This window comes from Anopheles stephensi, chromosome 3 (genome assembly GCF_013141755.1).
Source record: "Anopheles stephensi strain Indian chromosome 3, UCI_ANSTEP_V1.0, whole genome shotgun sequence".
NCBI lineage: Eukaryota > Metazoa > Arthropoda > Insecta > Diptera > Culicidae > Anopheles > Anopheles stephensi.
Window position 1 is genome coordinate 78,980,895 of NC_050203.1, and position 26,726 is coordinate 79,007,620.

Genomic DNA, 26,726 nt, shown 5'->3' on the forward strand with positions numbered 1-26,726 from the left:
TGGCTTACTGCAACACATTAAAGATGTGGAGAGCTCAATTTCATTTTGCCGGTGTCTATAATTTCTACTCAAAACCCCTCTATTAACACATCCCTTTTTTAGTTCCTTCTTTGAAGCCAACGTTCTGTGACGCTATGACATCGATAAGACATCCGATCGGAGCTCGGTTTCCTTCACAAAGCCCCCGTTCGCATTCCTTTTATCTTCGCACAGCACATATCAAACACCGAATCTGGTTACTTCTTTTGATGATAAATGCAACAAAAACAGCCTTCCACCATCAATTTGGTGAGAAAACGATAGGCAGCCCTGTGCAGCCACCACACAACCGCATACACTTGGTGCAAGAAATCAAACACAACCGGCAAGGGATACATTTCGCACGTTTGGACAATGCGCTTGTATCAGAGAATACTCAACGCTGTAGGGCGAGGCACACAGGCAAAGATTGAATATCCTCATACCCTCCGGTGCATATGTTTGCGTTTTTCATTATCCATTATCCTGGCACTGTTTGACGAGTGTCGGTCTCGGTCTCGGAAGGTAAAGGCTTGAGCGATGGCAAAAGAAAAACTGAAAATAGCAACAGCTAAATAGAAAAAAAACGGCAGCATTAAATCCCATCAGGGCATGATGTGGCATTGGAGGTTTTTTTTTTGCTGTATGTGTTTTGCATTTAAGACCTAAAAAACTATGATGGAAAAGTCCGGGATTTATTCCTTTCTTGTGCCGTATGCATTAACGAATACACAATGGGTAATATTGGGGTGAAAACAGGACATAAAATAGGACAATATCATTGAAGTGAGTCTTCATAAACTAAAAACACAGCTAAGAAAGTATTGTTCAAACCTAAGCGGTTAGCAAGGAACTAAATTTTAAGATTGCATACACTTAGGCGTTTTCACTCAGTGTGTAATTGTGGTACTTTTCTTTCTTATTTATTTTTTAAATAAAGCCTTGCGAATGGGTGTACAGAAACTAGTTTTTAGCTTTAGCTTTGAAGCAACTTTTCTAAATTTTCTAAATTTCTAATTTTATAAGCATCATGTCCATCGCCCTTCAACAGTGATTATTACTCGCGCATATCGATGAGAATAGACAATTTTTTTTCAAAACATTCTCGGGGTAAAATGAGGAGAAAAAAAACCCTCTTCCGAACCACCCAACATTGGCACATTATCCGCCAAATCCCTTTTACTGTTGTTGTGTTCTGTGGTGGCGAATTCATTGCGCTCGGCTGCAGTTGGTTGCATCTGCTCCTGGTTTTTTTTTTGTTTTCCTCCCTCAGTGATTACTGGAATCAATTTTTTTCCTATTGTTTATGTTCCGTTTGAAGCATGTTTTCGTGGTGTAATTTTGGTGTAAAACAGATTGTCTACCGAAATGGATAACAAAAAAAGGACACACACACAAAGCGCCATCATGCCCTTCGTACGAGGTGCGCCATTCGGGGAAGGATGAAACAAGTTCAGTAACATTCGAACCTTGTGCCTGTCTTGCTATTGTTTGTCCTTTCATTTTTTTTCGAACTTTCAATTCAGCCCAAACAAAAGGGATTCCGACCATCGGTTGGTGGATGATTTGTGGTGTGGATATTATTCACGTTTGATTTACGGCGCTTCCGATTGTGGAAATTCGCTACGGGTGCAGAAGGATGCCAGCATCCGGTTCGATTTTAATCCAAAATTCACCGACGCACTCGGGGGATGCAGTTTGCCGAACGTGTGGATTGCGTTTGATAATTTCCGGCCAACATGGCCGTGGTAGCCTGCAGGGAATAATGTGACTGCGTCGCTCATGCAACATTCATCCTGCTCCGGAAGTGTTTGGTCTTGGAAGATTGAAGTACACGAGTCCTGCAACGATATTACTTCAATCATTAAAGCTGCACTCGAGCGAGTCAGGCGTGTTTTGTTTAAGAAACGATTCCGCTTACATTATTAATGAGTCGTTCAATATTTAACACTCCGTGTAAAGGTACTTGAAAGATTTCCCCTGGACAAACCGTTAGTAAGACATTATTTTTACTTGTTTAAATTTCCACGGCTCGCATCCATTATCGATGGGCAGGCCAAGTCAATTGTCCAAGCAAGTGTTTGCTTAGTGTTGTGGCTAAATTCTACCGTCTTATTTACACCAGATTTACTTCACCAATCGATGAGACGGGCAATGTTCAGCTTTTGTGCCAACCAGGTGGCAAGATTGGTGCTGCCATTTTCTTTCTACCGATAGCGTCACTCAGCCCATGAGAAGGAACGGAATGTCGTACAAATCCGTTCCGCAAAAGGTACAAAAGGGCTCGATCGATAAGCAGCTGGAATGTGTCTCTCCATTGCTGCAGCTAGCCGTCACACAAAAGGCGGACCGGAGCGAGAGAATAAAGGACACTTTACTTCTTGGGCAATGCATTCCTCTTCGGTAGTAGTTGATAAAATAGTACGCAGCTGGCAGATGATGCTGCGCTGCATCAGCATCTTGTTTGTTCTTGGCTTCGGGATTCAAGAAGAAGAACCCTGGTCAGCTGGTTCGAATCGAGCGCTTCGAGTTTACTTTTTCATTATTGCAGTCCCTTTTGGAAGCAACGCTGCCAAGATGACAAAACTAAGCCAACTTACCCCAACTTTCGAGCAGGACGTGTCAAAGAAGAGGCGGGAAAAGGGACCAAGGGTCAGTTGGCAATGCGGCAACCGTGCAGTCGGAAGCTTATGGTTTCCCATCTCGAAGCACCAGCTGGTGTCCGGTTGCATCAGTTCTATTTATTACTCTTGTCACAATCCCGGTTGAATGGGGAACCTTTTAACCCTGCAGCATCTACAGCCATCTAGAGGTATCTTCTTTGTGGCACGCCTCGGACGGTTTCTTGGCGGACGGTGGGTGAAGAGTTCTCGTTATTGAAATTATCAACCCCATAAAACAATCTTCGACCCGTTCTTTGTGGGGCTGTCTGTATTGAATTTGAAATCGATCAGATAATAAAAGCCCGCACTGAGGACACTGAGGAGGTTGCAACACATTGCTTGAGAAGACTTAGAAGCTTCCGAAGAAGTGGAATTTATAGTTGAGAGAAGATGTGTTTGCTCTAGCTATTTGTTGTAGTAAGTCTGATAAATAATTTAAACACTACGGTTTGTTAAAGCCTTTATTAGACGATAATCGGCTTATCCGTGGCATCGATTAGATTGGAAAGGCATTTGACGATCATATCAATCCTGAGTAATTTAACTGATAGCTTGATAAACTTATCAAACAGAGTCCTGGAAAATGGCTAGGAATCTCTTCAAATAAATTCATTGCAATAAACTTTAAAATAGCTCCTTACTCTTAACTAACAAATGCCTCTTTTTTCTATCTCTTACAGGTAAATGTTTCAACGAAATTACTTTCTCCTATTATTTTGGACACCTATTTGTAAGTTACTTCTATAATTATTCTCTCCGTGCAATTCGTCCCCTAAAAGTATGCAATTTTTTTTCTTCGATCTATTTTAAATAATTTAATTTCGAAACAATCCAAATGAATGAACAATCACGAATGTACTTCAAGCGCCATTGCTTCACAACTTAAACATCTCTCAATTCCAATTCCCCATCCAACCGTCTTCATTAGACCGGAAAGCCAGCCAGAAGACTCAAGACGGCCGAAGCCGACTGATTCTTCAATTTTCCAACTGTCACCTTGCGGATTGTTCGTAACTTTCCATCCCCCTCCCCCTCGAGGGCACACCGGGCCGGCCTCATTTTAATTGGATTGTGTTTAATTATCCATTAGCCAAAGTTTTGACGGTAATTTCCTGCCTGTACCCGGTAGCATGACGCTGATGTTTCCAGTATGGGCGGTGACCTGGCGCCCACAAAAACCACCACAATGGAGCATAGGCCGTGCTTCGAGTGGCCATGGCAACGCATTAACCCTCGAGGGAATCGTGCCCCGGCCCAGGCGCTGATCTCATCCAGACGGCAAGGTGTCTTCTCTATTAACGTTATTGCTGGGACGTCCAGGAATGGTCGATGGTCTACCTTTTGTCGCATCGAGCGAATGGAACATCATCATTTGGGCTTCAGTGGACGGCGTTTCCCACTCGGGAGGCTTGTGACAATTTATATCTTCTAGTTCAACAGAACCATCAGGGTCACCATTCTTCAAGAAGAGTCCTCCGCACCAGACTATTGAAGGGAGGGGAAGATGAGCTCAAAATCGATTTAGATTAAATCGATAGAAATTGATATATTAGCTAAATAAAGTTGTCCTCCTCCGCAGTTAGGTGCGCTTGCAACCCCGATGCACACCTAAACACGTACACAAAGTGTGCAGTGTCCGCAAAACCGCAAGCAGAATATCAATGAGCTGCTCGCACTGCTCAAACCAGGGCTGAGTCCTTTCCGGTCGCAAACCATTTCCAACGAATCTGCACTGCAGCATAATTTGTGTCCGGTGCTAGAACTTGTCCGAAGATGGATGATTTTTCAACCAGGTTTCGAGAGCCGTAGTTTGGGCTGGGATGAAGTGTCTTCCATTGGACGATGATGATCGATTCGAGTGCCGAACTTTGCCATTATTACTCTTGCGTTGGTTCCAAATTTCGGGGGTACGCCGCTCTTCTCTGGCCAACTATGAAGAAGTCATAAAGTTGATGGTCGACTTGCCTCGAGCGCCATTAGTTGAGCTCATCCAGCTGCAAGCATCCCGAACTCGGTTAAGTGGACCCCGCTCTCGCTCGCTCCGGACGGTAATGGGGGTCATCTCTTTGTGCCGAGCTGTTGGAAAATCGAACTCCATTCAACCAACATGACCTCAGCGCTCGGGGTTCGCCTAATGATGGCAAATAAATTTTGACATGCAAAAAGCTTCCCACCGCCTTTTTTTTTGTTGGTTCTTGTTCTTCTAGGATGAAATGCCGGTGCATTCGGGAAAGATAAAAAAAAGGGAGCGAACAAGAAATCGCATCCATCTTCTCGTGACGGAGCGAAGGACACTGACAGGGAAAGCAAACATCGTCCAACAATTATGGGTTGGTGACACTCTGCCTCTGTCGTTCAAGAAAGGCTCGGAGCATTTGGTTGGCGGTGGCCGAGAAACGCAAAACGAACGTGATCAAATGAAGTTGGCTCATTTATCTCCCATGCTCAGGCGAACTTGGTGAACTTTTGCTGGTTACCATCATGGTGACCGGGCCATCACAGTCGGATGTGTTTGGGAGTTTGTTTGTCTGCTAACGAGCTATGAAAAGGGGGGGGGGGGGGAACAGAGCCCCATTGTGTGAGCCGTGCGTGCACGAACCCGGTGCACCGTTGCACTCGTCCGCCAGAAGCTTTGATGATGTGGTTTCGAAGTCGGTTCGGTAAAGTCATAATAGGATTGAAGCTTTAGTTTGTCTGTTTTTTAACGTGCAGTTTGTATGCTGCCGCTGGGAGATGGACAATTAGGAGTTTGATAGTGTGCTTTGTTGTGCGGGTACGCTGCTGTGTGCTACGATATTTTCATACGTTTCGTTCCACTTGTTCTGCGGGACACGATAGCGAAACTTGCCAGAGCGAAAGCAGAGCGATGTAAGTAATCCAACGAGCTTGATGGTTGTAACTCGGCATCGCTCTTAAGGAGGTTGCAGTTGTATCTACTAATTGCCATGAAGTTTTGCTAATTGAATAAAATAATCAGCAAATGCGACGATTCATGGTAAAGTGCTCAACGGGGGAGCAACTACTCGTACCGTTTTGCTTAACAAATATGTCCAGGAAAAGTTGGTCCTGGGCGACACAGTGTGGTTTGGTTGGTTGAGTTACTGATTAACATGAATCTCGTTTTAAGTTGTTTAACGAGATTTGTGAAAGATAATAACTTGAATTAATTGTGTGTGTTTGTATCTTTTAGCGGTTAAGCCAATTTCCGAAAGTTCCTTATTTCTGAGAACTTTAACGGGAAGAGCAAGTAATGTAATGAAATTGGACTGAGAAGTTTAATCCATCGTAAAACTATCATTGTCGTATTCATAGACATTATGTAGATCTTCTTCTTCTTCTTTCTTGGCATAACCACCTCTGAGATCATGCCTGTCATTTCTGGCTTACTGGACTTATTGATTGATACCGAATAGTTGGATAGCCAGTCCTCACTTTAGAGGAACGACGGCACGGATAGGATTTAAACCCCGGTCCATTAGACCCCGGTGTGAAGGCAAAACATTTCATTGGACAATATCTTCCTGCTGCGGTAGTATATCAACTCGATGCTACCTTGGCTGACAACAAACGTCAGTTTATAATTCAGGCCAACCTTTTAAACACACTATTCTTCAGACATTATCCTTTCGCTTTATTACTTCCTGCACCATTACCAGCCACCAGTAGCGACCAACTTCTTCACTGCCAAAATGAACGCTCCGTTCCTGCTCAATTAGCCATTCGCATGTATCGTGATAATGTCCCTGCCAGGGATGTGTTAGCGCAACCGAAATCCCCGGGACAACCATTAAACACATTGCCATTGCCCGCTGGTACCGCGCATCTCGGCCACCCCGTTCGAAGGGCCCAGCCCCATAATCCTATCACTTACAGCTGAGCACATTTTAATCCACGTCCGGTTCGGCTTTCTCACATTGTGTCTCCTGTACAGCGAGAGCGCTCCTCTGCCGGTGTTCCCGATCCCGATACAGATACAGAAAGTGGAAGACACTAAAGCCGAGCCAGGCTTAATCGCCAACAATCTTTTAATCTTCTTCCGTATGCTTCGCCCCGGGAAGCCCCACGCTCATTGCCACTAATGTTCTAATCCCGCATTGTTTTAAATTAATAATCTCATTTCATATTCCCGTTATGATTTCATTAACTAGCATCCTTTATCCCGAGTTGTTGTAGCGTGCGTTCCAGTTCTTCCCAGTAATCTACTCGCTGAGAAGTTACTGACACCGGGCTTGCCGGGGTTGCCTGGAGGAGACCGCTCGGTAGTTTGGCAGTTTGGCTGGAACATTATCAATACCATTAAGCGAGGGGTACGAACAAACGATACTGCGGCGTCCACGATGGGCTGGGGTAGCCACTGCAGAGCTCGCACTACTTCTGCAGTGCCGCAGTGTATGGGAGGAAGAGCTCCCACCCGATCGGAGGAGCCTAACGAAGTCATTAGCATAAAACCGTAATGTGTCCCAATTAATCATAATGTGAAAAGTCTGCTTGTCGGTGAATAAATTAGACTCCTCCTTCCGGCCGCCGTACTGGCCGAGGCCGTGCAGCACCGTCGTCGTCGGCCACACGCAAATACGGCAAAGCGTGAAATGTTTAATTCATACCAAAATTCCAAAGAAAGTGCTGCTGCCCGGTGGGACGGCGTGGACTCACGTGCTCCTAGCGACTCTTGTATGATTTGCTAGCTTTAAGTAATAAACCCACCGAACCGAGGCAAAGCAAACAAATTTCGGGATTCGCGAATTTCGGTCCGCGAATGGTTGGTGAAATGTGAGCAATTTTTGTTATGAATGGTGTGGGACTCATTTTTTTTTTCGTTTTGCGGACGTGTAAACATGGTAGCGTTTATTTGTGCACCAGTGTCAACACGAGCTTTCTTTTTGCTTTTATTTATTGGGCTTTGCAACACGAACTGTTTTGCTGATTGTTCACAGTCTATGTTAATCAGGTTGAATCTGTTTGGCTACACTGGATTAAAGGCTTGTTGGACGTTTGCATTATGGTGGATTAGCTAATTTTGCAGTAAAAACATGCGATACAGATATTAGCCCTTTCGGTTTAATTCCACGGAGCTCTGTTTGCAGTTCATAGCGCCTGAAAGTATGCAAAGCTTGCTTTATTGCTGTGAATAATCGTTATCATACCGAATCATGGTAGATAGAGGATGCATCGGACACTTTTTGGCTCATGCCAATCATTTTGAGGTACATTGGGAGGCATCTGGAAAAGAAAATAAATGCATTGCATACCTGTAGCCGTATTTTTCATTAATAGAAAGTCAAAAGTTTAATTTAACAAGGGAACTAGTTGTTGTTACAGATTGTGGTGTGAGATGTGTGCAACGTTGGCAGTGTAAACTATGCGCCTAAAAGTATGCAATCTTTGCAATATATTTCTGTTTATGGACATATTCTGCCCAAGACATGTGATTAAAGTGATTTAGAAAATTTTAATTTATTGAAAAACATTTTCAAATATCAATTTTACTTTCAAACATCGAATTCCTTCTTCCTTCCTGATCGAAACTTAAAGTATCACTCCAACCAACAAAGTAACACTAACTACACATTACCTTGATTTTCCAACCACTTGATAGCCACTTTATCCCGCAGACACAGCCATCCTTCTCACCACCACCTCCCCCGGGGACTCTTCTCCAAATCAGAGGAGGGGGGGAAAAACTTTTGCTTTCTACCGATAACAAAACAACGCACTCACCCATCCCAACCGGTTCTGCCCATCAAAATGACATCCACGAAATTGAGCACCGAAAGAGCACCGGTTTTTCCGACACTCGTACACACACACAAACGTATGACATTTTCCGAACAATTTTACTGCTTCCCACATCCGTGGCTGTCGGGTTGCCCAATCCACCGATTGCTACTGCTACTCCCCACACCAGAAGGCTTCTCCACGGTTGAGTATCCGAGCTGATTGACGACGTACATTATTCCAATTGTCACACTTAATCCGCCCGGTTGGAAATCGATGGAATAAAAACCCCAGCTGGCTGGCGCAAGACGGAAACGCGGGCTTGAGCCGGGAAAACCCGCACGAACGGAATGTTAAAGTGTGGATTTAGTGTGCCGTGTGTGTGAGGGAGTTTCCACGTCGTAGCGAGCTTTTCCATCGCGAATGCGGAGGACATTCGCTGTTTTCCTTCCGGTGGAAAGCGAAACTCACGGCATTCGTCGCACCGGGAGGACAAATGTGTTTTTGTGTACGATACGCTACACGCGAGTACCATCATCACACACACACACACACACACACACACACACACACACCCACCCCATCCCAATTTCGGGAGGGGTTGTCATGCGACTCGAAAGTCGGGAATTAAATGGAGGCGAAAAGTCTCTCGACTTTGCACTTTTCCTCCCCAGCCATCAAACCGCGCACATTTCCCTCGGCTCGACGATAACAATGACACTTGGCGAAGCATTTTCCCCAACGGAGAGAGTGGGATGGGCGAATGGATTCGTATATCACTTTCGGGATGGGAAGCGTTTGTGAGCTGGAGCAATGTGAGCCTCCGGGTGGCAGAATCGTATGCTAGCCACAAGTGAGTGCAAATATGCTGTGTGTGAAATTGTTGTCTCGTACGTACCGAGCTAAGGTAGCGCTAGTGTCTTTGCCGGTGACTAGTGTTGCTGGCCTCTTTGCAAAACTATTCGAAAAGTATTCAACACAGTGCAAATTGTACTTCAGCAATTGTACGAATCAAGTTTCGTTTGCTTTTAGCAGTCAGAAAAGCATTTTTATTTACCATTTAAAGTGTTAAGGTGGATTGCCTTCCCTTCGCTAAATAGCTTTCGTCACTGTTTTATGCCATCATACTGAGCATCTTGTTGAGTTTTATGCTTCCATTTGGCAAATCAAACTGTGCTACTAATGGATCTCAAATATCTTAAAAATATGACGCCCAAAAGTGTGCAATTTTAAAGTTTATTGATAGTTTTACTGTAGCTTATTCAGATAATGGAAAGACAGTCTAGACAATCGAGATTCGTTGGCGTGAGTTTAGCATTCGATTTCATATTTAAGATGTACCTAATTATGTGCATCAGCAGAGCCTAAAAGTATGCAATATTTGATAAAAGTATAATAGGGAGAGAAAAATTTAATTGCTATTGCGATAATTGATTGGTACGTTGTAGCTTTAAAAAATTACCTTTAGGCCCTTGGGTCGAAGAAAAGCATTCGAACACAACGCTTTTTATGCTTCAAAATACCTAAATCATCTACTAATACTCCCAACTAAAAAACCAATCCTACATTTCAATTTCACAGCTGTTTTTGGCTCATTCTAGCAATCATAAAACTCCCATAAAACGCATCTCATTTAACACTCACAACCACTGCAAGCCCTGCAAATGTCGAAAATGCTTAGACGCATTGTTAGCCGTCACCCTTCACAAATGTATGCAAATCTCAAAACCGACAAGCTTGCCAGCTAGATTCGTTCCAAGAGGATTATTCAAATTTCTCACCCCGTCAGAAAAAGCGGAGCTCCATTCTATTTCCCGCCAGTTTCTAAGCAGCAAAAGACACCGAAAAGAGGCAACAGCAACCGTCTTGAGCAGTCAAAAACTTCACCTGCTTTCCGGGAAAGCAGTTAGCGACATATGAACGACAACGGCACGACTGCCGTCCCAAACGTTCAGACAATTAGATATGACACTGTTTACATTCTCAAGCACTATTTATTCCCGTAATTGAGTGCAAACAGATCGACGATAAGACACCGACGTGGAAGCGGTTCCTAGCGAAAGGAAGACAAGGGAGTAAGCAATCTTTGGACAGATTTCACGCGTCCTGGAAGCGTTGAGGGACGTGCGTTATTCTCGGGCTTTGCTTAGAATTGTTTCCCCGAATTGTACTTCACCGAGACAGCAGCGTGCTGTCGTACTTCACGATGAGTCAAAACAATTTCAAGATGAGTGTCTCCTGGCTGCAGGTGGAAGTTGTCTTAACGTTATTCCTTATTTAACGGCACCGCGACTCCGCTTCATCATCACAATTATCGCAACCGCGCAACAGAAACTTTTCCAATTCAATTTCGGTTTTCGAGTTTGCTGCCACATTCCACCGCGGCTGCCGTTGAATCCTGTCACCGCGTGACATCAGTGACGCTGGGCTGGGACTCCCACTTCCAAAACTCCAGCAAAAACCTTAGAGCACGCGCACATAAAGCGAGCGATTCGGGCTGCCCGAAAAATTGCCATCGCCGGAAAAGGGAAATTAATTAGAAATAATTTATGGCCATATTTGTGTGTACCGTGTATCGCTTCTCTGGCTTTTCCACTCCCTGCTTTTATAGCCCCCAGCCCAGCACAGGCTGTGGACAGTGCACAGGACAAACAGCCCAGTCCGAAGGGTGGATGGTGGAGAAGAATATAAAATTTTACGACTATTCACGTCATGCATCATGAGCACAATAAATCCTGGGTCCAGTGTATTTGCTTAATTAAACTTGAGCACTTACTAATTCCGCCGCATTTCCGTGCCGCGATCGGGAAAAAGTATCCACCACCACCAGTCAGTCAGCAGCAAGTCAGCAGCGCTGATGGAGGGAGCACAGTTGTCGCGTTTGATAAGCTGGGGGAACAAAGTTCGGGAGGAGGACATTCATCCGCTGGTTGTGAACTTGAATATTGGACACGTAAAACCGACGGGATTACTGCACGTCAAACTGTTGACGTCTACTTGGACGCGATGACGCATTGAGTTCTCCCCTTACATGGAGGGTCAAAATTTAAAAATTCATTATCTTGGATGACGGACTTTTCCTGCAAATCATCGTCATCTTCCGTACGCCACACTGTCGGCCAGATCTGGTGGCGAGGCAGCGAACCCCGCACTTGTTTACGAAACATTAAGCAACTGGGTCGGTACTGCTGCTGTTGCTGTTACTGCTATCCATCCGACCTTTCTCGATTTGATTGGCTCTTTGTTGGTTTGCTGCTTTCCCGTATGCTGGAAAGGTTTATCATTTGTGCGTTTTTGGACGGGAAAGTTTTGGGCAGACTCTGAAACAAAAACCCTTCCATCAAAATCTAATCCTTGGACGATAAAAAGAGAAACCATACCTTTCTGAATGGTTGTGGATTTTATTTGAAACCCTGCCCAAGGGACAAGGCCTTGGTAAGAGTCCTATTCAGATGATAACCAGCTTGTTTTGCTACTTGTATTACATACCTTAAGGCGCTTTTAGTTTTTTAAAGGCCTACATTTATGCAAATTCTGTTTCTTTTATTAAACAACGCCTAAACTTATTCTTTTCGCACACAAATTTATTTGTTTTAACAAGGTTAGCACCTGGGAACTGCGCTTTTCCTTCCCCTAGTTAACTATTGCCATCCTGCTTTCAGTTCGCTACAGCTCAACTTTGATCCTAACAAAATACTCAACCATCCTGAGCTGCAAAGTTCCCGGGCTGCATCCCTTTTCCAATTTCCCTACTCAAATCTTCTTTAGTTCCTTTTTTCTTCGTCTGCCACACTCATCTCATCAAGCACACGGATAGAAATGGCGATGGCTAGCTACCCATTTTCACATCGGTTCAAGTGTGCCCGACTTACTCGGAACGTGCCTCAAGTAGCGGGACGCAAGACTCGGGAAATGATAAACTTTCAAGACAACAATCCTTCACAAGTTTGTACAACTTTTCAGGCAAGGAAGATTGTTCCGATTCCTTTCGAGGAATATATAAATATAAAATGCTTCAAACTATTACGATCAAAACCTGGCCAAGCTGGGGAGATTGCACTGTTCATTAGATTTTCAGCACAAGGTAAAGTTCTTCCTCAAGAATGAGATTCCTTCAACTGCCTTCTTGGGGAGTGTTTTCATGCATGATGATCTTCTTTGGAGCAGTGGTCGTACAAATGGTTCCTTTCTCTTATTTTCATTTATTCATTGATTTGGATCATTAGCATTCTTTATTATCATCGCAACTTACACCGGCATCCAGCAAATCCTTCCAACCAGCTCGATAAAACTCATCAAATTTTCTCCGATTATGCAAAATTTAAGACACGGGCTTGCGTTCTCATGCTCCACGCTCATCACCAATCATATCATCACATTTTTAACCAAATCTTCCCAACCGACAACCTTGCCCAAGATTTCGGAACCTTCGGTACCTTCGCACCCATTGATTATTTTTGGGATTTTCCCATGGCTTCTTCCCGCTCTTGTCTGGGACGCTCCCATCCAATGTAAATGGCGCATTGATATAAATACAACCAGCCGTGCTCTAGGTGCTCCTGCGGAATAGGCAGATCTTTATCCGGCCCCGTTGCGAATGAAGGTCCCGAGATGCGAAACAGATGATTCCCCGGTCGGTCCCTCAAAGAATCTGGCAGAATTGTTGTCTCCGGGAAATGGCAACGGCATCTAACAAATCTCGATTGTGCCTTGGTTCCATTATCCTTTTACACACGCATCAGAGCACTCGGGGGTTCGCGTTGGTGCTCGAGTTCGGTTCTGCCGGCATTTAGGCGGCCCATTTTACAGGATGCTTCTTTCTCAGGCAAGCTCAACAACCTGTCCAAATATGCCCTACGCTACCCCAGCGTGCTGAAGACATTCGCCGTAAGTTGGGGCTAGATATTTCTCACTCCCAGTGCGGTTTCCCGTAGGCAGTACGCTCCCGTCTGGTATCTGCTATATTTTAAGCGGCTGGTTTCTCTATGTGTGAGGCGTAGCGGTGGTTTTGGTGCATGTGGGAGAATTTATCTTCCCCAAAATCGATTTTAGCTGCCGGTGCTTCCTTTTGCATATATTTTCTACTGCAACTTCACTGTCTTCTTCCCACGCGTGCTCCATCCCGGGGGCCTTTTTTCTCACATCACCCTGACCTTTCCGAGGCATGGGAAGGAAATAGCTTCTTTCACACCGAAAATAGACCACACAGCCACACATACAGACTTCCAGGAAAGAAGTAAATTCACCGTGAAATTTTCATTCCACCGTTCTGTGCCAATGCATACGTTGAGGCATTTTTGGGGAAGGGCAAGAACGGGGGAGAGGGACGAGAGGGAAGGTGTTCCGCGAGTGCAAGCATCCGGTAGGAAGGATTTAAAATTTACCTATTCCGTCTTTCCCGCGGCTGACGGGAACGATAGTCAATAAGCCCGTCATGTCTAGCCCGATTGCATACATTTGGGCGTCTATTGGATTCTACGATGGTACCCGTAAAAGCCGACCCACCGTATTCACTCGGTAAATCCGATTGTTTACACATCTTTAAGCAGGCGACAAGACCGGGATAAATGTTCACACACTGGCCACAAACAACACCGGCAAACCACATACAGGGCGCTTACGTTCCCCGTTGCACAACAGAGCAACACGGACGATCATCGCACCGTGCAAGCTTCCCGAAAACTTGCCAGCAACCTGCAGCGTTTGACATCGTTTAGATAAGCTGAAAATTTATATTTAAATTTCAAATTAAAGGATCCGTGCCCTCGGGGTTCGGATTCCGTAGCCGAAAAAGTCGGCTCTCTGTCTTCCTGAGCCTAGCCCATCTGAACCTCAGCCGCTGCTGCTGTTGATACCGCTGAGCGAAATATACTTGATAAGATCGCTACCGGCTAATTTATACAAAAGCACCTCACCACCGGCCACACCTGACGGCAACTCCAACGCACCCTCGAGGATTTTCTTCCTGTTCTTCCCAGCTACGCTTTGAAAGGGAAATCTTCATCAGCAAAGCATTGTGCTCCGGTTGTTGGGGGTCCCAGTTTTTCACGTAGGCCTCTCGCTACTTTCAAGTTGACAACTCTGGGAGGTCCTTCGCAGAATGGGGAAGCGAACTTTTACCGTGGCGTATCGTTGCGTATGAATCGATACCGGCAGAGAGATGGCCCAAGGCAAACATTTTGCGGTAGCGGCTTGACAAAACCAACTTTGGAAGTGAGTGAGTGAGAGAGAAAGAGAGAGAGCGAAGTTTGCCTTTTACGGTAGAAGTTCGGAAATTTTGATTACAGTCACCTTTTTGCTTTCTTTGCTTTGCTGGCGCTTGAAGCGAATGGAAAAGTTGTCAAACAACATGTTTTGACTGCCATTTTTTCGGTGGAAAAAGGCGTTTCACGATTAAGCTTTACATTTTTTGGGTGAGGTTTATTTCTTTAACTTGGAGATTTAAGAGGATAAAGTTCGTGAAATCTTGATTTTTGTACTTGATATTAGACAAGGACTTATTTTTGGGTGAAAATCCATCCAGTTTAAATAAAATTCTTGTAATGTTTGTATGTTATTGCCTTTGCAACAATGGTATGGTAACGATTCTTCATTGCAGTCTCCCTCTCTGCTGATATTCCTTCCCACTCCAGAAGACATAAATAATCACCTAACAGTGCATAAAGTGAAAAACCAATGTGTTAAACAACTTTATCACGGTAACAGCTACTAGAGTCCATAAGAACACACACATCATACATCATCCCATCCGATCGGCACCGACTCCCCCGGAGTGAACTCTAACACCGAGAGCTTTCAGCACGTGAACTTTGCCCATGTGTTTTAATTATTATTTATGATTTCACTTTAGCAATAATAGACGAAACTTGCTCCTTTCACTAAACCAGCATGCCGGCATGTCTTGCGTTACGCTTTTGTCCAATTATACGCCTCGCCGTCGATGCAGCATCCAACTTCATAAAGATCCACAAAATATTGCATCCTTCGTGAGGGGCGGTATCTCTGCTGCAGTAAAGCTAACCAAAAGTAACTCAACGCAGCACCAAAACTTTTGCTCCAATACAGCTGCACTCTTCCCACACCTTGGGACTGACACTGGGGGTGGCTGAAACATGCTTCCCTTTGCAAATGTTTTGTTTAAATATTCAAAAACGTTTTGTTTTTTCGGCTCGCGTGCTCCATCTTGCAAGTAGCGGATGGAGTCTGTTCTCCAAATTATGTACGCTGTTTATTCAAAGTAAAATGATGCCTCGACGGGGATGTTTTTTTCTACGCGTTTTGGGGAGATTGCAGAGTGCAACAAGAATTTGCAGCCACGGTATAACTTTTGAATGCTTAAGAAGCTCACTTTTAAGGTACAGCGGCTTGAGGGAAGTCTTTAACGGTGAGTCGAGTTCGCGTACTATCTTAAACTGTAAAACCATAGCCTGAAAGAAGATAAAGTTATGAATGGGGGTAAAAGTTTTGCATGTTTATGCGAAAGGAGAATCTCACATCAAAGGTATGAAAATTTATTAAATGAAAGAAAAACATTCGCTGTTTGAGCAAAATGTGGCAGAAGAGGTTCAAAGAGGAGAGCATGGATTTAAGAATAACATGATACTACTGTTCGACGACAAACAGATTTTACTAAAGATTGAGACACTGAGTGAACACGGCCGTCTAGTATACATAAATGTTTATCTGGCATCGGGTAAATCAAGTCAAAGAAGCCCCCAGAAATTAGTCAAACGAATAATAAATCGGGTCAACTGCTGAAATGATGAGAAAAATGACTCCCAGTGGTTATTCAATTCTTATAATCTCGATGGGGCGACCCGGTGGTGAGGCGACAACTGCGACGGTCTTCATACGGCAGCGACCGGAGTTTAAATCCCATCCAGATCGCTCTCCCGTAGTGAGGACTGACTATCCAACTTACGAGGTATCGTTAAGTCTAGTAAGCCCAGAAATGACGGGCATGACCTAAGAGGTTATTAGGCCAAAGAAGAAGAATCTCGATCCTAATAGGGATTCGAATCCGTTAAGTAGGATTCAATACGATTCGATTCGACCCCTAGAAAACTAGGGGTTTGATTTTCGAATCTTCCGATCACCGCACCTCCCAACTTTAATTTGGATATTAATCCTTCTCAAGTTACCATTAGTTTACCAGAACCTCCTGACTGATTATTCAACTGCGTGATATTGAGGAGTCTATGATGGACGTAGTTCAAGATAAGCAGGCGTGACCTAGTAGATCCTTTAGCTATGAAGCACTGAGGACCCACAGAGCAAATGACCGTTATGTTCAACTCATTGACGAGGACTTTCGGTAGCAAACGGTTCTCGAGACCAGAAAGGCTTCAACGATGAGGAAGACTTGATCATAAACCTCATGAGACTCTATTTGATTATTCACGCATTCCAAGCAACTCTCTTAAGGGATGCTCAGAAACTTATCATTTCTTCCATATAGAACAAAAAGCTTTCCCTCAAACTCGGTCGTGGTACATACACACCTGAAGCTAATTTTTGCCCCTCCTTCAATTCTCCCCCTCTCCCACCAACATCAGCATCGTAACTGCAAACGAGCAGTTCCGTTTTCCAGCATTCACCCGACACCAAACAGCAAAAAAGGTGTGACGGTAAAGTTCGAGCCACTCGTTTTCAAATTAAATAAACATCAAATTAAATCTGCAACCGAGGAATCGGTTTCGGTTCCGAAGACGACGTCTCATTCTCACCTCACCCGCAACCCATCGAGCAGACGAGCAGTCAGATTGTGGCAGTTTCGATTTTCTGCAAATCATGTTTCTTCCGAGGGTTGATGGAAAGAGGGCATGGTAGCAGAAGGAAAGGAAAGAATCCATTACTTTAAATTTCTTTTCCTATTCTGTTAAGGTGTGTGTGTGTGTCTGTAAAACGTGAGCCCGGTGGCACGTGCAGACGCAGGCTAGTTACGGATGGAAGCAACAGAAAAAAAGTCTCCAGGAACTAGGAACAAATCCTGAGAAGCAAAGGACACCTTGTCATTTTACTGTACTGTGCAAGATGCTTTTTTGATTTTTTACGCTCCACCTTGTTCTTTCCTGGGTGCTACTGTTTGTACTACAAACCGGCCAAATTCCTACTGGAGCTGTCACGGGCTTTTGTTTTTTTTTGTTTTGCTTCTATTAGAGGGTTCCCCCAAATGTCACCGCTTCTTCCAATTTGTGGTGGTTGGTTGTCTTTTCCGGTGCTAACTTTCCTGTTTTTGCTGCCGGTCGGTCACATTCGAGGCGTTCGTATGCGGTGCGCTCACGCGACAAGTTCGTAACCACGTGTCACCCAGAAGTCCTGCTCCGGAGCACAAAAGCGGCTAGGAAGAAATCAAATAAAGACACAGTTAAACTTTTACCCAACAACACCAGACGCAAACTGGGAAAATAGAAAAACGAAACAATATGGAGAAGTTCCTGGAGGTTTTTTTTACCGTTGATTTTCTGTCTCACACTTTCGCCTAAGGAAAAACAAAACATGGCGTGTTGGAGAAGTTTTGTAGGAGACGCGAAAAAAGGGACCGAAAGGGCAGGGTGAAACGTGTTGTAAATAGGAAGTCTCACCACAAACAATACAAAAAACGCCCCACTGGACGCTGGAAAAACGCTGGAAAGAAAAGCGAATCTTTGAACTTCCGCAAACGGATTGTTGAACTTTAACAACACTTCCCTCAATTTTCCGTTCACCCTTCTCCACTTCCGGTCGTGGCTGTAAAGTGCTGCTTCAATTTAGTTAGGCGAAAGTTTCTAAACGAATCTAGCAAAATACTGAGCTCACTGTGCTCACGGCACGCGAAAACTCTTGCCAGCGAAAAGCAACGAACCAATCTCAGACACTCCACCTAGCGCACTTGAAGCCCAACATTCCAACAATATGCTCATCCTCTCGCAGCAGGCAATTGACTCAATTTAACGCATTAAATTTCATTACACCAACGTGCATTGCATCGATTCGTTCCACCCAACATTGCTTCGGCTCTTAAGAATGTGCCGCGCTAGGGGTCAAATCTCGATTAATTAATCGATCACGAGCCGCGTCTGGTCTGTGGGGTGGTTTTCACCCCTAGAGGAAAAAATGGGAAAGCAGGGAGAAAAAGTACACATTGATGACCTCATTGAAAAATGCATTCCTGAAGGGTGCTGCGGGAGAAGGCAACACTCTGGAGACTGTTCCCTTTTCGCCGCTTCGTAGCATGAAGAAGCAAAGCACAAAAACAGCTGGGGGAAAGTCTTAATGACCGGAGAAAATAATGCTTCGCGTGCTAGAAATCCCCTTTACAAGGGGTGGCATATTGGGCTCCGACGAGAAAGGAAAGACGTCCCTTTGCGCCAAAGAAGATTTCCTTCAAGAATGCATTTATTAGGCGAATAACCATCCGCACCGGAGGGTACTCGATAGTCGAAGATTGATCGGAATTGTTTTGTGGAAATGGAGACGCGCGTTCCATCGCTTTCCAGGAAAACCCACAAAGTTAATTGAATTAAGTTAATTATGTGTGGACAAATCAATCTATTTCGGCAAACTAACATCAGTGGCTGGGCTGCTGCTTTCTAGGGTGCAGTGTGTCTGGGTTTTTTTCATTTAACACGATATTCAAGGAGTCGATCGTTCCCGATACATTCGTCGCTTGCTTCAAAATATCAGTATAACAGTATCGTATCACACTATAAGTATAGGATCACAATGATTTTTATGCTTTGTTGCTGTTGAAGCTAGACCATTAATTTATTTACCACATGTATATATAGAAAGTGTTGCATTACTAATAACATTTCATTTTATTTTCTACAATGTCTCATGAATTTGCTTAAGTTTTGTCATAAATCTTATTAGGAATGGTCTGGATGGGAATTGAACCCCGGTCTTCTTTATTTTATAAAAGGTAGATTTCTCAACAGCACATTTCGAAATGGGAATGACGAACAAACTGTAGCACATATGAACATCCTTCACAACCGCAACAAACGTTAATGTAACGAACGAGTCCAAGAATAGCCCTGACTGTGTACTCCTAACATGATATCCTTCCAACATGTACACGACGTAAAGGGCAATATTTTCCAATAGGACTGTTTCAACTCTAGAAAATTATCTTTCCAGCTTGTTAGACCCAACTAAAACAGACCTTGTTTCATCGGTAGGGACAAAACCTTTCAACCTTCTTAGCAGGAAGGATGATGAGAAAAATGTCTGCCAATAAAGTGTTCGAACGATGGTTCGTGCTAAACTCTTCTCGCCCTTAAGAAAAACAGGGGTCTGCTGATAAGTTTTTACGGTTCGCTAAATCAATTTTCGGTGTCACTTGTCGACCACATCCCCTTTGCTCAAAAACCACAAAGCCTAACACAATCGAAACGGAGAGAGAGCACTGGTTATCTTATTAAGATACAACGGGTTTCGCTTGTAAAGCTTATTTTCTTTCTACCGAGGGTTTGGTACGGCTCCTTCCGTACCATCGATTGAGACGTGTTGCTTTAATGGTGCTTGTGCTAAGAGCAAGAAGTTTCTGTTTTCTATTTGCCAAATTTTTGGACACATTCCAAACCATTTGCTGACATTGGAAAATATCGATTGAGTCATGCTGTTGTTTGCATGGGTCAGGATTTTCCTTCATCCTCCATCCTAAATCACCTGTAGACGCAAACGCTCACAGACATACAGTCCATAGGAGCGAGTGACATTAAATTATAGCCATTCATATGTAAACACTCACTCGTAAACGTAACGACCATAAACACGACCGTAAACAAAGAGCTATAAAATGGCTTTCGAACATGAACAATGGCGCCAGTTGATCAGGCAGTGTTTTTTTTTTATCTCTCTCTCTCTCTCTATTCCCATGCAACGTTGGCAGAGACATTAGAAAGGAAAATAAAATCCCCGCAATTTCCCCGTGCTCAGCATGCCCATTAATACACGGGGAATAAAGCGGGATTTAATAGGAGTTTCGCGCGCGCTTATTATTATTAGGCACCTTTCGGTAATTCAAAGAACGTTAGGGAAGGGAAAAAAAAGCTCTGTACTCCGAGCCACCTTGCTCGTAATGTGCAGCGGTACTCGTCACGGTAGGTCGTCACAAACACAATCATTCAGGTGGTATTTATAAAATCATAATCATAAAGCATATGCATAATTACACCAATCACGCCACACCGGCAGCGGGGCTCGGTTTATAGCATCACAGGCAGCTGATTTATTTTGCGATAATAGCAAACGGTAGCGAAGGTTTATGATGGAAGAGACTTTTTCGTGTTTTTTGGCCGTTGAGTAATTAACGGCAACGGTTCACAGTAAGGTGCATCAGGTGATGATAATCGGACGATATGTTCAGTTATTTTAAGTGACATTTGTCTGCTATAAACAATCATCTTTAAGTATTTTCACTCTGGTAAAACAAAATCAAATTTTTGTTTCAATATTTCAGATAAAGTCATCGATTTTACCAAGTTCACCATAATATAATTAGTTCTGAAATTAAACTTTTAAGGAAAAAATTAAAGGATTCGTTTTGCTATAAAACAGTTTGGGTTAGTAAAACAAAGGAAAATCATCTCGACCTCGACCAACTGCGCATTTTCCACACTCGTTACAGCCAACACTCAGACAGTTTTCCCGCGTCGACACATACATTATCTCTTTAGCGGGTGTAAACCCTGCCGTTACCCAGTTACGGCCATAAATATCGACTAAAGTGGTTATTTTTCATTACCAAAACCACTGGCGTGTCTGCCAGTTGTAACCGCCCTTTTCTACGAACTTTGTTCATCCCTTTTGTGCTCCCGGTTTACTGATTCGTGCGCTACTCGTAAAATCATTTCCCAGAAAGCAATCGGTTGACCAGTTGTTGTTGACCAGAGAGACAGAGACTCTCCTCACCCCGGGGGGTTGTTACTCCGCCATTCAGCAAAGGGGTCCTTTCTGATGGTTCTAAATAAATAAACTGTCACCAATTCTACCCCACCGTTCCTTCGAGCCGTGTCCCAATCTCCCCAATGCTCGTAGGTGACATTAATCGTATAACATTTTAATTCGTTAGATCACATGCAGGCACCCTAGGGCAGTCAACACTAGTACGGTTTCTCGCTACCTGATCCGAAAGCCGAAACAACCCAACCCAACCTGAACTGAGCGGGGTTCCCAAACACCAGCCCGTTAAAAGCAACCTTTCACTCTCAAACGCAAGATTTTCCCCTTGCTTTGTGCCTCATTGTACGCTTAGCGAGGCCTAATCCTAGCCCTTGTCCAATACAAATGGGTTTTCGCTCCCTAAGCAACACATTTTCAACTTCCATTCGTCTGATTTTTTTCTCTTTCTTTTCTGCTTGCTCTTTTTGCTCCCAGGTCAAAGTCATGCTCCGAGTGTCCGATGACCCACCGAGGCAAGCGTCTACCGTCGGCGACCAGCAGGACCAGCCGGCGCCGGGATCCAGCACAACACCCACCTACCTGACCGTGGACAAGAAGAAGCGTCAGGTGACGCTAACGGAGACGCAAACCAGCGCAACGATGGCCCCGTCCGAACGAGGGCCCATGGTTTCCGCACCGAAAATGTTTGCATTCGATGCATTATTTACGACCGAAGACTCGCAGGTATGTACGTTGCCGGTGTTTGCTCGTATCAGTGCAGTCCATCAGTCCATCGTGGCTGGCCCGTTCGGTTGCAATCTAATCAACTAATCAAGCAGTGCTATCGGAATCAAATCGAGCGAGGTTGAACACTGTTGGGCAAGAAAAGTGCAGAATTATACGGAGAAAAAGAAGCCTAAATGTATGCAATTGGGAGTTTACCAAAGGAACGCCAAATACGTTTTATGAACTTGAGTATAACTAGTCTAGCAGTCTATTCATATGCAATATGCCAAGCAAATCACCAATTTTTTTTATAAAATTCTTCTTAAATATTGTGGCTGTTTTCAACCTGCTGCTAACATCAGGGACACAAGTGTGTTTCGCTGTTTACGCGACAACATCCAAGCACAGCTTGTTCTCTTCCAGCTCATTTGAGTTCTAGCGTTCAACCGGGCGTCCAACCCAAACCCTAATGTTCTTCACGATATTCAATCAAGTCAAGCCAAACCATCCCAACCCGTACGATGGTGAAAATGTCCATGACCACATCACCGGTTTACTTATGGTGCATAATTGATGTGCCCACTGATCACACCTCGGCAAAGTTAATGGGCTGTAAACTGCACGAACTGCCGGGAAACTGGTTCAATTCTACCCTCCCCGATTACGCACAGGAAATGGAACAAACTTTCCCCTGGTTTTTCGGGCAGTTCTAGAACCCCTTTTTTCGAGGCGAGTCAGCGTGAAACGACCCCTCATGAAGGTGACCGAGGAAATCCGCAGCGGTCGAGTCGGGACCGGCGAATTTGAGATATTATTTAAAGCGTAATCGAGTGCAGGCTATAAAATATTCCGGCCCATGTTGGTCTAGAATCGGGCACACTCAGCTGCCCCGTTACCGTCCATTAACGCTGTCAAAACAGTTCAACTTGTGCATCGATTCGGTGGATGGATGGGCCCACATCAATAATGGTTCGCGTGATGGTTTCTTCCGGTGGATTTATCTGGAGGACCATTTACACCTAACATAAAATTTCTTCTGGTAGAGTAATCGAAATTTGGTGTTTTACAATTTTTCTAGCTAAATTTATTTTAAAAACACTTTAAAAAACAGTTAAAAGCCGTATAGGTCATTATTGCCTGACTTCAAGTAAAGTGTTTGACAGATTGCATACTTTTTGGAGTATTTTTGAGAATTTGCCTGAAAGTATGCTATTCAATGTTTTGAAATAAGTAAAGCCTCCTCGAAGCTCTGTTTTCAGCACGATTATTCCATTTCCGACAGAAATTTACCTTTAACGTTATCTATCCACACAAAAGGTCAGACAATAAGCTTCACTCCTTCCGTTACCCCAACCTTAACAAAAAGCCCTCTTCAAACCATAGCGTCGTGACCATCTGCCAGACGCTACCGTTCCGGTGCTTCGCCACCATCATCTTTATCACCGTCTCGCAAAACCCATCACTGCGCGAAATATGATAATAACGGCCAAGGTGACAAAAAGTTGGCTAATGAAAAACGTGATCTTAATACAAAATCATCTCCATCAGCACCGAGACCACGAGCGTGCCTTCGTTGGTTCGTTGGTGTAAAAGTGAGCGCCTGCTTCCGTTGGCATCGACGTAACGGTGTTAATTTAACGAAGGAAAGCAGGTGTTAGTGCAAACTTAGGGCTTCCGATTGCATCGAGATCGTGCAGCTCGGTCGGGGTGTGAGAATATTGAACACTTTCAGCTTCGACCGTGCTAAGGCATTAGTAATATTTCAAGGATTACAGTGAAAGCTATAATCCGACCGATTTCTGATAGTGTTGCACCTGTACTTAAGCACACAGACGTACAGTTTTAACCTTTGCTTGTTCTCTTCTCCTTCCTACCTACAGCAAGACATCTGCGGGACCGCTCTGTCGGAGGTGATACCGGCCGTACTGGAAGGATCAGATGGTTGTCTGCTGTCACTAGGATACCCGGGAGCAGGTGCGTTTTATCGTCCATTGCAATCGATTTTGTGCATGATTTTCACTTTATTTTCTTTTATTTATTATGAAAAATTTCAGTGTTAAATGTACTCTCCCTCTCTCCCTCTCACTCACAATCAATCATGTCAGTTTGTCTGCTTTAAACAACCCTCAATGCAAAGCGACGCAAGTAATCCCTCTCACCGACCGTTTACCTTACCGACCGAAACTACTTAAAACTTGTCCTGAACTGTGGACGTGTAAACGGCTTAACAATTTCATAACAAAGTAATACAACATCTGCTGCTTCAATCCGTTCCCAAGAACAGGCGATTCCCTGTCAAGATTGTTCATCCTTTGGCAGTGCGGTGCTTAACGGGATGCGGCACAGGTGCATCGTTGCCGTGTAGCCGTGGTCTCAAGCCTTCACCACGCACAGATGTAGACAAGACATGCGGAGGACAAAAAAAAACACGAGAAAATCCTTCCCAATGCTGCAGTAAAAGCGAACTTCAACTGCGTCACTGTTGACACTTTGCGCAACGGTGTCTCTGCATGCTGTTATGATTATACCTTTACCGTTTCCTCGAGCTCTCACACACACATAGAGACACAATTTGTTCCTATTCCTTGTCCCCTGTATGTCAGACGAGATTGTTCCAAAGTGGACAAAGTTTAATCGCAAAGTTTCGTCAAACGTCCCCGACTCTTGTCCGCCACTCGGCTGCTCTCTCAGAACAGCTCCTCCGCGAAGTGTGTGTGTCTCTGTGTGTTTCTTCAAACCGGACCACAAACGACCCTTTTGCGCCCTTAAGGCAATCGAAAAACACGGTACACCCGTGCAACATGCAAAAAAAACCCTCTTTCGCTTACCAAAGTTGCACGCCGCCGTTCGTTTTGCTAGGCGGTTTTCTTTTGTACAACCGATTTCTATTTTTTCTCTCTCACTCTGCCTGTGACCTCGAAGTGCTTGTTTCGCTTTTTTTAATTCGGAAGTTTTGTCACAGCTGCCGGTTACACTTGTACTTCTAGCGCGACAGGCCTTTTCCCGTTGAAAAAAAAATCTTTTCGCCATGCAACGCAACCTCGATGGAGACGCCTGGTGTGCGGTGGAAAATTTATTCCACTCTCACTGCAAGATAAATCGCTTGCAGCATCATCCCGTTCCATACGGACAGGGCGTGAAAGCATTTGGAGCTCAACTCCAATAGGTGTGTGAGTGTGCGAAACAAACCTGCATAATAACGTTGCCCCGTGCGGACAGGCGTAGGCTACATTTAAAAGGGATGTCAATATGTAGCTTCCGGCTACCATCCAGGGATGGTGGAAAACAAGAACTGGTAAAATACAAAAAGTACATGGCCCAATAGATCGATGTTCAAACATTCGAGCACTCGGCAGAATGGAGAACTGTTGTTTGTCCGTTTTTATTGCATTTGCAAGTTTTTGTTTCAAAATTTGATCGTCGGCGAAATCGTGAATCTTTCGACAGCGGCAGGCTTTCATCCCTGCGGGCGTAGAATTTTGTGTATCGTGTTTGCGTGGAGGGCAGGGAGTGTTTGTATTTTTGTTTCTCTTGAATTCGTTTTCCCAATTCTTTAGATTTCTCACAAGACATTCCTGGCAATTGCGATAACGCCTCTAGACGAGAAGTTTGTTGTCGACGTACTACAGTTGCCTCAAAGTATTTTTGCATTTATGTGAATTTTATTTTAATTATATCTGGAAAATATTCCCACATAAATAGCAATTCAAAATCTTAACATTCATCTCCCAAACGCCACAATGACATCTACTTAACATATGCCTGACATAACGCCTAATCCAATAGCGCCATCTGTGAGCAAAACATCACACTAATTAATTTTAAATTAAATAATCCCAGCTGTATGTACATACAACGCCGCATACAAAAGAGCTCAATAATAATCCATAATCTGCCTACCTTTCCCCCCATTTCGCAGGTCAATCACGCACCATGTTCGGCACGGTCGCTGCTCCCCCGGGAGATCTCGGCGCGATACCGTGCGCCATCTCGTGGCTGTACAAGGGTATTAATGAGAAACGTCAAAAATCGGGCGCCCGCTTTTCCGTGCGTGTCAGTGCGCTCGGCGTGAACGCCACCAAGCCGGGCTCATCCTCCAGGGATCTGCTGGCCGGACATGCGACAGGTAATTAATCACTTATTCCACCTTGCCTCGTGACGCGATAGGAAGAAACGTTTCGCTGACGGGAGGGGGAACACATGGTTGGGACGTGGATTGAAAGCTTGCAAATCGGGCCCATATTCGCCCAGCTACGGCATGTCAGTTTCCAGGACAGAAAGGACCCGAAAGGCTGGCGCATGCATTCATGGTAGCTCATCCACTAAGTCCGATGTGTCCTGCTTCTCGCACTTCCTGCATGAGCAATTTTTCATATTTGTCGACACGTGCTTCATCAAACAGATACTACGGGAGCAACGAAAAAAGACTGCAGACTCCCTCCAGTGTAAACAGTATTGCAGTTGGCTTGTTTTACATTTATTATCACCTTCCTCTACAAATTGCTTGAATTAATCGTCCTTTGATGGTAAAATTTATTCATCGACCGAGCTGGCGGTGATGGTAGTCGCTGGATTTGTCGTGTCGTTGACAGGCTTGTCATAATAAAATTCCACCCTCCAACCGAACTCCCGTTGACTGCCACCGTTGGCTGTCCAATCAAGCTCAGCTATTAATGGAGCTTCTGGGAGTTTATCAATAATGGACCTCCAGCAGTTTTGCAGTGTGCTGCAATAATC

At 44.4% G+C, this 26,726-nt stretch overlaps 1 protein-coding gene across 4 annotated transcripts in view; it reads left to right on the forward strand.

Annotated features, from left to right (window-relative positions):
- Positions 1–26,726, forward strand: part of LOC118514699 (kinesin-like protein CG14535) — a 119,817-nt gene that overhangs the window by 77,658 nt on the left and 15,433 nt on the right. For all 4 annotated transcript variants that reach the window (XM_036061761.1, XM_036061762.1, XM_036061763.1 and 1 more), the window contains 3 exons: positions 21,759–22,007; positions 23,870–23,963; positions 25,909–26,115. In XM_036061761.1, coding sequence (XP_035917654.1) covers positions 21,759–22,007; positions 23,870–23,963; positions 25,909–26,115 — 550 coding nt within the window. The remainder of the gene's footprint in view (positions 1–21,758; positions 22,008–23,869; positions 23,964–25,908; positions 26,116–26,726) is intronic.